At 39.7% G+C, this 13,516-nt stretch overlaps 1 protein-coding gene across 3 annotated transcripts in view; it reads left to right on the plus strand.

Annotated features, from left to right (window-relative positions):
- Nucleotides 1-13,516, plus strand: part of LOC119442064 (filamin-A-like) — a 172,035-nt gene that overhangs the window by 138,786 nt on the left and 19,733 nt on the right. For all 3 annotated transcript variants that reach the window (XM_037706782.2, XM_049661858.1, XM_049661859.1), the window contains 12 exons: nt 51-224; nt 1,347-1,493; nt 2,022-2,105; nt 2,339-2,476; nt 2,779-2,952; nt 3,773-3,958; nt 5,524-5,748; nt 7,822-7,995; nt 9,293-9,445; nt 9,942-10,025; nt 12,135-12,278; nt 12,999-13,178. In XM_037706782.2, the coding sequence (XP_037562710.1) occupies nt 51-224; nt 1,347-1,493; nt 2,022-2,105; nt 2,339-2,476; nt 2,779-2,952; nt 3,773-3,958; nt 5,524-5,748; nt 7,822-7,995; nt 9,293-9,445; nt 9,942-10,025; nt 12,135-12,278; nt 12,999-13,178 (1,863 nt within the window). The remainder of the gene's footprint in view (nt 1-50; nt 225-1,346; nt 1,494-2,021; nt 2,106-2,338; nt 2,477-2,778; nt 2,953-3,772; nt 3,959-5,523; nt 5,749-7,821; nt 7,996-9,292; nt 9,446-9,941; nt 10,026-12,134; nt 12,279-12,998; nt 13,179-13,516) is intronic.

The raw sequence follows: 13,516 nt of genomic DNA on the forward strand, positions 1-13,516 counted from the left end.
TGTTTGCAAGACATGTCACTGTGTTTATTGGCCATCTATGCTTCTTGCAGTTGATGCCAGCCAAGCTGGAGCTGGAAATTTGGAGATTATTGTTTCAGTCGGTGGCCGCAATGTGCCCAACTATGTCCAGTCTGAAGGAAATGCCAAGTTCCGTGTCAACTTCAAGCCAAGTGAACCACTGACCCACACACTCAGTGTCAAATTCAATGGGGAACCTGTGCCAGGTAAGGTCAAGTAAAAGCTGTTTTCACTAATGTTAACTTTACTTCACTTAATCACTGCTTCCAATGAGAGTAATAAAATCACTTTAAATATACTGCCTATTCTCTTGTTTAGCTATAATGTTAATCAAGATAATAGGCAGTATATTCAAATCACCACAATCAAACTTCCCACAGAATGTCTCATTCTTTGGAAAAGCTGGGAAAGCGAAAATAGGAAAGTAATACTTTCCTTACGTCAGTGTTTCTTAAACTGCAGGTCATGACCCTCAAATGGCTCATAAGTGTTTTTGTGGGGGTCATAGAGGGTCTTACTATCGCTATCATCACTGACGTCAATGCCTCTGACCAGCGTTTGACATATAGCCTTGAAATATCCACTTCCCTCTTCGCGCTCCTTCCTTTCTTGGTGGGAGACGACAAAGTTTTGCCTGGGAGGTAGCCAAAGAAATACTATCATGTTTAAATTCCACGTCTCAAGGACTAAACTACATAATTCTGATTACATGATTACATGATTACAAATACATGATTAAATCAATCCTTGTTAAATAACATTACCAAGCATTTTTGGCAGCTATCTCTGCTGCAGTGGGGGCATGGTAGGTTTGGTACTACTAAAAGGGATTATGTGCCTGAAAAGGTTGAGAAACACTGCTTTACATGCTGTGAAATGAAACCAGTTTGTGGCATTTTGAATGTATGTTAGAACCTCGTTAATATGTTGCTCATCTATATGTTTTCCCATCTACAACGTCCTTGATAGCTCTGGCTCAGTTCATATATATTCTTTAATTACAATCGGCTTTGTCACATTTCCTGGCTGCTATTTTGATTTTCCATGGTCTCATGAAAAATTTATTACAGTTCTGTTTTAACTATTAAAAACTAATTGTTGGAACAGGAAAGTAGTTTGCGTTGGCAAACTATTTACTATCTGCTACTCATTACTCATGAGGAACAGTATCTCGGGAATACACTTATTCGATTGTAGTACACAGGTTTAGATGCTTTCGTGAGAGATTAAGTGAAGGCTTACTTTGAAACCTCTTTCAGCTTGGACCTACTTTCATTTGTCCACTGGTGTCTACAATGTTCATGTCGCTCTACTCATTTCATTTTCAGGAAGCCCATTCTTCGTTAAAGTTAGCGACAGCAACCAGTCGATGGTGAGCGGAGCGTCACTAAGGACGTCCTCAATTGCACGGCCTGCAAAGTTTACGATCGACTCAAAGGGCTCTGAGAATACTGACTGCAAGGTCACAGTTGTGGGTAAGGAGGGAGTCTCTTGCCATTACGTCTACTACCTGTGCCTCAAATTAATAATACAAACGAGTATGGTTGGACATCCTAAAGTTTATTATGTGATTGTAATTTGTCAAAGTCAAATATGACATGCAGAAACAAATGGTAAACTTTGAGGGAATTGAAAGTGGGAAAAAGTGGAATGCGACACATGTGGTATTTGACAGAAACAGCAGCTAAAACCATTTCATTGTGCTAGCATTAGGAAACACTAAGACAGGGACGAACATGGAGAAATGAGACTGAACAGGTGAAGTGCCTCATCTATTCAGTCTTGTTGCTTCGGTGTTTCCTTACACTAGCACAATAAGACAAAACTTCACTAACTAGCCCAGTTTCAAGCATTGTCTGCAGTTAATATTTTCATCTCTGGCATGCTTATAATTTTGGCAGTGTTGTTTAGAAACATGTAGAAGTAAAAACTAAGTTGTGCATTTATTTGATGCAGTTGTTGCATGGTCAAACATGCGGTTCTAATTTTCTGGGCATTTGCAGGTCCGTCAGGTAAAAAGGTGCCGGTAACTGTGACGAGAACTTCAACTACAACATTTGAAGCAGAATTTCATCCAACTGAAGTTGGCAAGTATCTCTTCTTTTTATCTTCAAATCTTTATTCAAACTTGCATCACCTTTAGTGATGTCCATCTGCAAAGTTATGTCGTGACAGTAATTGATCCGAAAAAGCTGGATTCTTCAGTTTAGATACAAAAAAAGGTGATTTCACTGATTAAAAGAAAAGAGAGAGAGAGAACCTATAAACTTTCGCTTTATTGCCTTTAGGCAGATATGCTAATGCTTTTTTTTTGTTTCAGGTCCAAACCAGGTTAATGTTATATTAGATGGAACACCAGTCCCTGGGAGTCCTTACACATGCAATGTGTATGATGTCAGCAAAGTTCGTGTCACAGGGCTCAACCCTGGAGTTGTCAACAAGCCCGTTACATTCCAAGGTATATTCATAAACAAATCTGTGGCCACATTTTGCAACAGTTATTTTCATTTTTACCTATTGTTACTATTTTACTTATTTTTATTATTTATTTTCCTCACGTACATTGTTATTGTCTTTCGTAATGGGCCCATGCATATCATTTGGGAATTAACCTCTGAACACGAAAGGCAAAGATGAAAGATTAGAATTGGAAGAAGAGAATTGTGACAAAAATGTGGCCTCTGCATTTTAAAGCAATGCTCTTTCATTGTCAACGTCAACCATAAGAAACGTAAATGATGCGTTCCTCTCACCTTGCAGTGGATGCATTACAAGCCGGCAATGGCACACTGGAATTGGTCGTTCGAACACGGAAGTCCTCAGTCTGTGCCGAGTTTGCCATGAAGAGCCATGGAATATACGAAGTCACCTTTGTGCCCACAGAAAAAACGCCTCACTATGTCAACATCACCTTCAATGAAGAAGACATCCCAGGTGCGTGCAAATTGAAGGGGTGTAGGTTTCACCACACCTATATGTACATAAATTCAAAGGGTGCCACCACCAGCCGCTTAAGTGCATGTGTTTAGTGCCCTCTACATAAATGACAATTTATTGCTGCTTTTGCTAATTACAAAGTGCTGTGCTCTCTTTTGGTGTTAGGATGCGTAATAATTTTGAAGCAGTAGCAAAGTATTGAAAGCACAACGTACGCTAGTACATAAATAGTACATATACCAGATATTGTGGTATAGTACTGTAGTAATTTTGCTTGACGACGCACTTTGTTTTTCCATGCAGCTTGCCCTGTGGCACAGATGCGCATTTAAATATTGTACCAGCCTTAGCTTCTCTGACTATACTTTTGCAGTTTTTACTGCTTCTTCTTGCATAAAATCAACTTTGCATTATCATAGCTATAGAATTATGTGTCATCACCAAACAGGATTTTCGAAGCATTATCAGTCATTAGGCTTTTGCTCCTCAGATGTGACCCCATGTATCTTGGTACTTTTGCTAAGTCTTCTTATTGATTTTATAAACACATCTAGACATGCATTGTAAAAAAAAATGAGCCTATCGAGTGCAGAAAAGATGCCAAATGACCAGAAGACACTGCGCAAGATATTTAGCCTATTGAAAGTAACTGTTTTCCCAATGGCATAAGGATCCAGCAAACCACAGACTTCTTTCATCTTGACTCTCATTCTGTGACAGACAGATCACAACTTTACAAGCTATGATGTTAGTCTCATGCGTTTGCTGAAACTTCATAATGCTGCGAGGGAGGTTGACTTGTTTCTTTCACTTACAGGCAATCCATTCAAGATAGACATAAGGGATAGTCAGGCAACCGTTGAAGCCAAGGCAGCTCCTAGGACAAGCACATCTGCTGTAGTTGCTCGTGGGGATGGTCTCAAGCAAGGACTTGTTGGTTCTGCAAATTCCTTTGAGGTTGACACAAATGGTGTTGGAGGGGACATCGATATCAAGGTCACAGGTAAGGAACATCTCATGAATTGTTTCTTTTCTGTAATGCTAATTTATTTATTCATATGCCAGCTTTCACTATGGACCTTTTGGGATCAGTCAAAATTGGGTACACCCAGATTCCTTTGATACCTTACAACTCAAAAAGGTTTTATTTTATTCTTGAAACAGCCGTCATTGAGCAGAGATAAAGGGTGCAAGCAACGAGATAGCACGTAGTCTTTGCCTCTGCATGAACCCCAAGCACTTTTGCTAAAGGAAAAAACATTCATGATTGGTCATAACTAAGTTTTTCTACACGGTTTAGTAGATAACATACCCTCACTTACGTGAGGCTGATGTTCATCAAATTCGTGGTTGATAGGAAGTGCAAACACACTTAACGAAGAAGAATCTTGAGACACAACGAGCGCAGACTGGAACTAAATTTCATTCACACAAGGAATAAATACGTGCAAAAACTCCTCTCTTCATGTTTTCTCACAAATTTATTCCTTGTGTGAATAAAATTTAGTTCCAGTCTGTGCTCATTTTGTCTCGTTCTTCTTCATTGTGCTTGTTTTCGCTTCCTATCAACCATGAATCTGTACGAACTGGCCCGCTTATCCTCTCTCCTGTTCATCAAATTCTTGTTCTGCTAATGTGAGAAGGGAATGCGACGAATCTTCTGTGTTGAACCCGTACGGGAGTGTCGACTCTATGTTATTTGTGCAATGCACAAATAATGGAGAGTTGACACTCCAATACCTTTGAGGTCTAAGGTGAAGCAGTAATGCTATTGTAACATTTCTGGAACAACCTTGCATAATTGGTTGGGTTTTAGTATTAGATAAGGAAAGAAGGCAATATAGCCATTACTTTTATATCAATATTTTTGGTATCAATATTACAATCAATATGGTTAGGTGCCTGTATATCTACTTTGTCCAGCTTGGAAAGCAACTCTGTAGGATTTCAGTTTTTTTCTGATCACTCTCACATTTATAGTCCAAGCCATTCTAAGTTAACAGAATATATTTTAATTGAATAACCTGTGTTCTTTATTTACACTCTCATCAAATATTTACCGCAGTGTGCAGTTCTAATGGAAAATGAGCAAGTAAAAAATTAAAATGACTTTCTAATGCTGAATTTTTAGGAACGTAGAATTTACTACAGTGTCATAAAAGTTGTCACAGAAGTGCGTTAAAAGATAATTTAAACTACTGATTTGCCTTAAAGCAAATTGAATTCTTCTGTGAATTGAGTTGCAGATGCTGTTCTAAATTAAATTGTTTTTCTATGTCATCGAGGCATCCTTTTTATTTATTTTACTATGCATACGTTCTCCTTTACGTTGCTGCTAAAGCATGTGTTGTATTTGTTAAATGCACTACAAACTTTCTGTAATTTATGAACGTAGGTGTTGAAAGTATATTGCATGATTTTTAATGATCTTAATATTGTTTGTACTGCAACCCTGTAAAAATAGTCGCTTATTATCAATATTTAGCTTGGTCGTCATTCGTCTACGCTGGATTTATTTTTTATTTTTTGTGTGAGGTCAGACACATTTGTTTCTTTGTTTGGTTCTAGGTCCATCCGAGGCTCACCAAGTGCGAACCAATGTGCTGAAGTTGGAGAACAACATCTTCCGTGCAGAGTATCACACACGTGATGTAGGTCTCTACAGGATTGAAGTGCTCCACAATGGTGTTCCAATCTCGGGAAAGCCGTTTGTTGTGGAAGTGGTTGACCCAAGCCGTGTCAAGGTTGTTGACATTGAAGATGGCATCGTTGGTCGGTCTCAGACTTTCAGAGGTAAGTAGCAGTAGCTTGTAGCTAATAATGGCACCTACCTTCTCACGTCTTTCGTATGGCAGCTGTGCAGTGCATCTCAGTTACACGAAGGACTTGGCCTGTTAGTTCTTCATAAAGAAAGCCCTCAAAACTCGAAGAAGTGCCACGCAACTAGTCGAGCAGCACTTTTTCGAGTTTTGAGGGCTTTCTGTTAGGCTTGGAAACAACAAAAACAATTTACGTTGCACGTATTGAGCAACAGAAAGCTCGATCAGGAATTTTTCAGGATGGTCTACACTTTTCTCATTGACAATTTTGCATTGAGTGTAATATTTGAAAAGTAGATTAATTGATAATAGCTAATTATGTAATTAGGCAAAATACAAATAGTCTTACTTGCTCCAAGTAGCAGCAAACAAAGTTACGTTGGTTCTGTCCAGCTACATGGCATTTGTATATTCTTTAGATGTTGGCAAATACATACCAATGTTTTCAAATACAGATCGAATACAGATAGGAAGTATCGAATATTAAATTGAATATTGAATAGTCCAATGCAGATGCATATATTTACAGCTGGAATATTTATTTCGGTACAATTAGATACCATGCCTGTACTGACTAGAGCAAGACAGACAGCTAATTATCAGGCATAAAGGATCAGTTTTAAACAGGAGATCACTTATTTTCATTTCAGAAATATGCACAAATAGCTTCTCAACACTTTTAGAGCCTGCTTGCAAGTAAGCTCTTTAAAAAAGAATGGCTGCTACATGACTAGCTTTCTAAATACGCTAAATAAATGGTTGCCAAAAAAAAAAGTTGAAGTTGTGTAAAAAAAAGAATGGATGAATGACTTGTGTGCTATAGACACATGTAAGAGGGTCTGTTGCAAGAAAAACATCACTGGTTGCAGCATAAAAGGTATAACTGCTACTTACTAGACTGCAAAAAACACTAAATGACTGCCTACGAGTAAAAATCACAGGTTGTCATCTAGGCTTCTGCTGCGAAACCTAAAACAATGCTTTCATTTGCTTCTGCATTGCTCCGAAAACTTTTGTCATCGTCTTACTTCTGATAATCATAGATACTTTTTTTTTTTAGCAGACAGAGAACAAACAGTAACCAGACTTAAAAGTCGACTGCTGCGAGATATTTGGTTAGTATTGAATATTCAAAAATACTGAATAGTTACTTTACAAATACAAATCGACTACTATACACTAACTATTCGTATTCAAAATTTTGAATATTTGGCCACCCCTCATATCTTAAAATTCTTGCTCAAGTTACGTGGGACACATGCTATATACACACATGCTGCAGTATTCAGATCGATATCATCTGTCAAATTTTTGTTTCACTTCCTGTGCTTGTACTTATGCTCAGCTGTTCCTGGCATTTGTCATTCTATCGCCATTTGTATTTATATTTTTGCACTGTCTTTTTGTATTTTAATTTTTCTTCTCGAATGTTCTTTTATAGACTGTGTAAATTGAAAGCCTTGTGATTTAATTTGTCACTTTCCAAGCTCTATATTACCATATGTGGTCTGCCATATAACCTGCCTCTCTGGTCTTCCCCTATCATGTAACAATTATTGCAGATGGCAAGGTGTTGTAGATTCAAAATAAATGAATAGAAATCAGTTCATTAACATTTATTGAGGGACTATTCACGTGATAAATTGATATTTCTCTTTAATTAAAATAAATTCTTGGATTTTACGTGCCTGAACCACAATCTGATTATGAGGCATGCCATAACGGAGAACTCTAGATAAATTTTGATCACCTGAAGTTCTTTAATGTGTTTTTTCATTTCGCCCCCATCGAAATGCGGACTCCGCTGAAGGGATTGAACCTACAACCTTGAGTTCAGCAGCGCAACACCATAGCCACTGGGTTATCGCGGCGGGTGGTATAAATATTGTTATGACGTGCAATATATTTAATTTAATAACCGCCATTGCTTGTGATGAGTGCTCTTTAAACTTTTGGCGATGCCATGTTGTTCTATCCATGGTGTCAGCTCATGTAAGGATATTGTGTGTTAAATTGTGCACCTTCATTTTCACCTCTTTTCAAACAGTCGACACGACGCGTGCTGGTCATGGAGCACTCAACGTGGTGATTATGGCAGGAGGTCGGGAGGTTCGCAACACTATTCGGGAGGCTGGTCCAGGGGTCTTCAAGGTCTCCTACACACCAAAGTCGGATCTGCCACACAAGATTGACGTGTACTACAATGGCCACCAAGCACCAGGTCAGATGCTATTCAGTACTGTGAATAATTGAAAATAGTGCTTCACAGGAAAATTGCTGTATACCTAACACCACGTTTATATGGAAGCCTAAAGATTTCCATTTCAGAATGTAAGGCAACTGGCTGGGATAATTGGTCAAGTCCACTACCTAACAAACTGAAAGAGCTTGGACTGTTAACAGCTGCATGCACCATATGTTCGTTGATGCGCTTGAGGATACTTGAGGATTGAGGATAACAGGTTTTACTTGAGTCGTCATGTATAAATTGTACAGGGTGTCCCAGCTATCACGCAGCACGATTTAAAAAAGAGGAACGGCGTTATGCGAAGCCAACCTAGTGCGTATTGTTTCCAGTACAGTGGAGTAGCCGCCAGTAATTTTTTCGTTACTGAGATTAAAGGATAGAAAGTTGCATGGATTAGAGAACAATTACGCACAAGTTTGTAGTATTATAGCTGATTAAGATGCCAGCGTGCACTCACTCCTGGTCGCTCCTGGCTGGATGCCTTGGCAGACTTTGCCTCGTATTGAGCTTTTGCACAAAATGTGCAATTTGTATGTGGCTACTATCCGTCGGTCAAGCTGGTGCAGGGCAAAGTCGGTCCGCACCACATGTCACGGCCAGACTGGAGCACACAAGCGTGAGTGCACACTCCAGCCCAGTCCTAGAGCCCTGTCATGCACAAAGCAAACGCTATGCATAAGCACTACAGTTGCGTGGAGCTGCGGTCTGCTACATATCGTAGACGTCACGGCTCCTCGCGGCAGCCGTGACGAGTCCACTCGCAGAGCGCATAGCGGCCCGCTGAGGACTACTGTGTTTGTCTTTGGCGTGTCAAAGGCACCAAAATCGGAAATAGTGGCATCTATGTGAACATTCAAAACTAAATTTGAACTACGCACCGCAGTGACATTCAGTAGGTGGAGCGTTGCGGGCACCACCCCTGCTCCACCGTAGCCTTTGCAGTGTAAGGCACTGAAGAAAGGACTGGGAGGACTGTGAAGGGGATCACAGGCAATCTTTGATTTTGAATAACTCTGCTTCTGGTGAATGCACTTTTTGCTGCAAAGTATTTTGAAGTTGTGTATTTTAACGTCAAATGCATTACTCGACTTACGATAAAAAGTGGTTCAGGACCCCTTAAGAAATGTGACTGGTTTGTGAAGTCAGATGTGATTTAATGTAAAGACTGTTACTTTATTATTTCTTCCTTCAGGCATGCCTGTTAGTAACACAAATGGTAATTTTATGAATTAAGTACTAGCCATAAAGCTGTTTTCATCTTGCCACACAGGCTGCCCCCAGATTGTGGAGGTAAGGGACCCTGGCCATGCTATCATAGCCCACGGAGCAGGACTCAAGGCTTGTGAACTGGGAAAAACCTCTACCTTCATCATTGAAACTGGAGGCTATGGAGATGCCAAAGACTTTGATATTCTCGTATCTGGTTGGTGCACTTTTTCCACAAAAGCTACGCTTTTATGTAATTAGCACCAAATGTGCAAATTTTGTCTCATGCTTATCTAGGAAAGTTATCTAGCATTGCATGAAATTTTGTTGAGAAGCTCATTCTCTGTATCAGAATCTCTCATGCAGACACTTGCTGCATGTGCTAGTTACAAAAAGAGGATACTACTGTTATTTTCCCGACAAGAACAACACATTTCTTGCAGAAACACTGTGTAAAGCTATTACTGGTGCTCTTATATTAGCCTTGGATAATAGCCTGGCTATGTTTTCATACTCTTTGCCTAAATTTAGCTTACCTTTATCTGTTTATGATGCTCAGCTGCAAGTTGTTGACATTTGTTTCTGCATTTGTCAATACAAGCTGTACAAATTTTTTTTAATAGCCTTTAGCAGCTTAAGCAATCAAGGCTTGATTGTTCTGTGCAGCATTTCATTTGGTAAATCCTCCTTCATATGCCCTTGCTCTTTTCAAGCTCCAAATGGCTCACCCCTGCCAGTCAAGTGCTACCAACAAAAGGATGGCAGCCTTTTGGTGGAATGGAATGCAAACACAGCTGGTAATTTTCCTTCCCCCTTTTTTAACACTTATAGGCTCTTTACTTTACACTAATGAAAAATGGTGCAGCGATGTTGCATTTGTAATGACAAAGTGAAACCCGGGACAATAATTGTAGATGCCACGAGCTCCTCCTAGGCATGAAATTACATCTTCCATTGCAATCATTGTCCTGTCATCATAGTATTGTTGTGTTGTCATTGTCTTCACTGCTGCTGTTTTTATGCTATTGTTGTGGCTGTCATCACTGCGCGGTTGTCTACCTTGTCGTAGTCATCCGATAATCACCAGATCAGCCATCAGTGTTTGGGTAAGTCATGCAGTTAAGGCTTTCCATGGGGGCCCTTTCTTTTATTTTTTTCCCCTTATAGGCTTTTTTACATGTGATGTTTGCATAAGGCTTTATGAAGTTCATGCATTTTGTAGATTAGTGCTCCATAATAGGTGTAATAAGACATGCATAGGTATTTCAGTGTGGATGCATTGAAATGAAGGCTATCAGTTTATATTCACGAATAAAATATCAATAAAGTCAATGAATACATAGCAAGCAGGATCAAGTGAAAAAGAGAAAAAGAAAACAAGGTGATGCATTATCTGTAATTAATTCATCATTACCTTTTATAGTTTCAAATTTTTGGGCTTCAACTATTTCTGCTGTCCTTTTCTTTTTGCAGTAACGTATGTGATATGGGGAGGCAGCTGTGTGACCAAATACAGTGTTTCGTTTTGTAAGTGGCCGTCAAATGCACACCATACAGAACTTACAGAACAGAACATACAGAAATGCAGAACTGTTGTATGCAGGTACAGTGTTTATTGTTATAATTACATTATAATGTAAGCACATGCAGAGTTTCAATGTTTATGGTCATCAAGAAGAGCCAAAAACATGATATAAAGTCTCACTACTGCAAGCTAACACAGGGATAATGCAGATCTTTTTATTCATTCTTTAAGCCACTTTGTGAAAACATTTGCTCAGTTCATTTAAATTGTTAAAGGAACAAAAAAAATATTAGTGACTACTGTCTTTCCAAACCCTGCAAGGTATTGTGCTTATGCCCTTCTAAGGCATATGTATTGGCATTTTAGTACAAACCTTAACCGCCCTCATGCTTGAAATGTGAGGAAAAGTAACCACGTTGTTGAATTAGTCATAAGTGTTGCTTTTTAAGGCAAAAGCCTTAAATGCCTCATTAGACGGTGGCCTTGAAAGCTCGGCGTGCGGTACAGAAAGTCATGTGAGCTCGCCTTGCACAGAGATGTGCTCGTGCCACTGCTCGCGCGTTCGGCGTCTTCTTTCAAAGCTGGCTTCAATGCCGCTCATCATGCCAGCGGTTCGCATACTGCCCCTCGCGCTCCTGCCACTGCTCTCGCATTCATCGTCGTCGTCTTCTTCCACAGCTGGCTCCAATGCCGCTCATAATGCCAAACAAAAATTTTTTTAAATGCAAGGTTCATTAAGATAGAGTTCATTCAGGCACTTGAACCCATGACCTTCGGTGGGAGTCGAACCCTTGAGCTTATGTGGGAGTTGCACCCACGACCTTTGGTGTTAAGGTGAAGTTGATTAAAGCACAGTTAATTAATATAGAGTTAGGTAAGGCACTTGAACCCACAACCTTTGATTGGAGTCGAACCCACAATCTTTGTTTTTAATTAGGGCAAAGTTAATTAAGGTAGCATCAATTAAGGTACTCGAACCCACGACCTTTGGTGGGAGAAAACAAGTAATAAAAAGTAACAACACATTCGAATGAGAATGTCAAGTAGTTTAATGAATGTCTCGAGCACGCAGGCTTTCGCCTTCACCCCCTTTGGCGTATGCTAAAGTGACTGTCAATTTTTTATTCTGCAATACTTGCAACTTTACAAGTTTGCACTCAAGCCTTTATTCAAGCACAGGACATTTGCATACTGGTTGGTATGTTTACAGGTTCAGGGCTTTATGTGCTTATGTGTAAAATAAGAACTAGGTGCACGAAAACTCACTGAGCTCTTCAGACCAAAAGTGGCTGTTGGTAGATCCTGAGCTTTACACAAACCAAGTAGCTCATGTTCAGAGCATATAACCTAACAGCTGATATGATGCTCATTGTTCGTGCAGGAAGTCACAAGGTTGAAGTGCTGTACGAAGGAAGGCCCATCCCTGGTTCACCATTCCTTTGCCAGATATTCGATGCAAGTCGAGTGATTCTCCAGAAAGTTCGCAGCACCACATTTGCTGTGAATGAGAAGATCTCATTTGCCTGTCAGTATTCAACCAGTTTATATGTTTTTGCAAGTCTTACTTGTTTATATCTTTAATCACGTACATAGTTCAGGTTTCCTTAATTTAGAGTTGTTATCCACAAAGGAGCTTCATGGACACTTACTTATATCCACTTTTATAAGCAGGAGTTAAACTGGACAATTTTTAGCCTCCAGGTTGCTTTTCTGTGAATAAACTATTAAGATAACAACCTACACTCATTTTCTTCAGCACGATATTGTTCTAAAGGTACATTGCTGTGTTCCGAGTGAAATTATTGCACTGTATAGTAAACTCACGGTTCCTTCATAAAGAAGTTTATCTGGGAAACTGAAAAGCATGGGAACAAACCTTTCTTGTGTTGATCGGGATGAACATCACAGAAATGAAGAAAACAAAAGCACACGAATTAGGCACTTATGAGTCTTAACTTTTCACTGCTTATATGTGTCCGTACCTACCCATCATGTGAAAAATTAACCTTGAAATCGGCACACTGTGTCCATAAATGTCTACCATGTTAATATGAGTTCGAAGTCAGTGCTTTTGTGTCTATTTAGCTGTTGTGCTTTTGGTGTGTTCGTTACAGTGTTGTTAAATCATGCTGTCTTATGCATATAAAATACAATATTTGCTCACAGCAGTTGTAGTATTTCCCCAGTGTGCCCACTCCTATCTGAGCAAATGCTCACCGCCATCTGTGCTTTCACTCTATGGCAGTGAATCGCCGCGATGCTGGCTATTCCGAGCTTGATGTTACTGTAACCAGCCCCCTGGGCCGCCACCTACCCATTGAGGTGAAAGGAACAGCAGACGGGGACGGTGAGCTGATTGAGTTCACCCCAACTGTTCCTGGAAAGTACCGCATTGCCATTACCTATGGTGGCATTGAAGTACCAGGTGAGCAAGAACAACTTGGCAGGAAGGTTTTTCTCAAACAACTTGCGGTATTGTTACCACTCTGCAACCATTACTGCTAGATTTGCCGGGCATTGCCTGCGCATGCATGTTTTGATGTAGAAAGTATACATGCATGACAATGAAAACCATCCACGGTGCTAGTGGTAGCGACAAAGCAGTAACGCATGATGCGCTAGAATTGTTTTTTATTTGCTATGTCTTGCATGAGACATTGGCAGCTAGTTTAGTACCTGACTGTAGAAAACATTAACACTGTTAATTCTCATCAGTTCTTCCTTGCATGCACTACAATTCAGATGATTAATGTGATGTGAAAT

The sequence above is a fragment of the Dermacentor silvarum genome, chromosome 2, assembly GCF_013339745.2.
Source record: "Dermacentor silvarum isolate Dsil-2018 chromosome 2, BIME_Dsil_1.4, whole genome shotgun sequence".
NCBI classification, from domain to species: Eukaryota; Metazoa; Arthropoda; class Arachnida; order Ixodida; family Ixodidae; genus Dermacentor; species Dermacentor silvarum.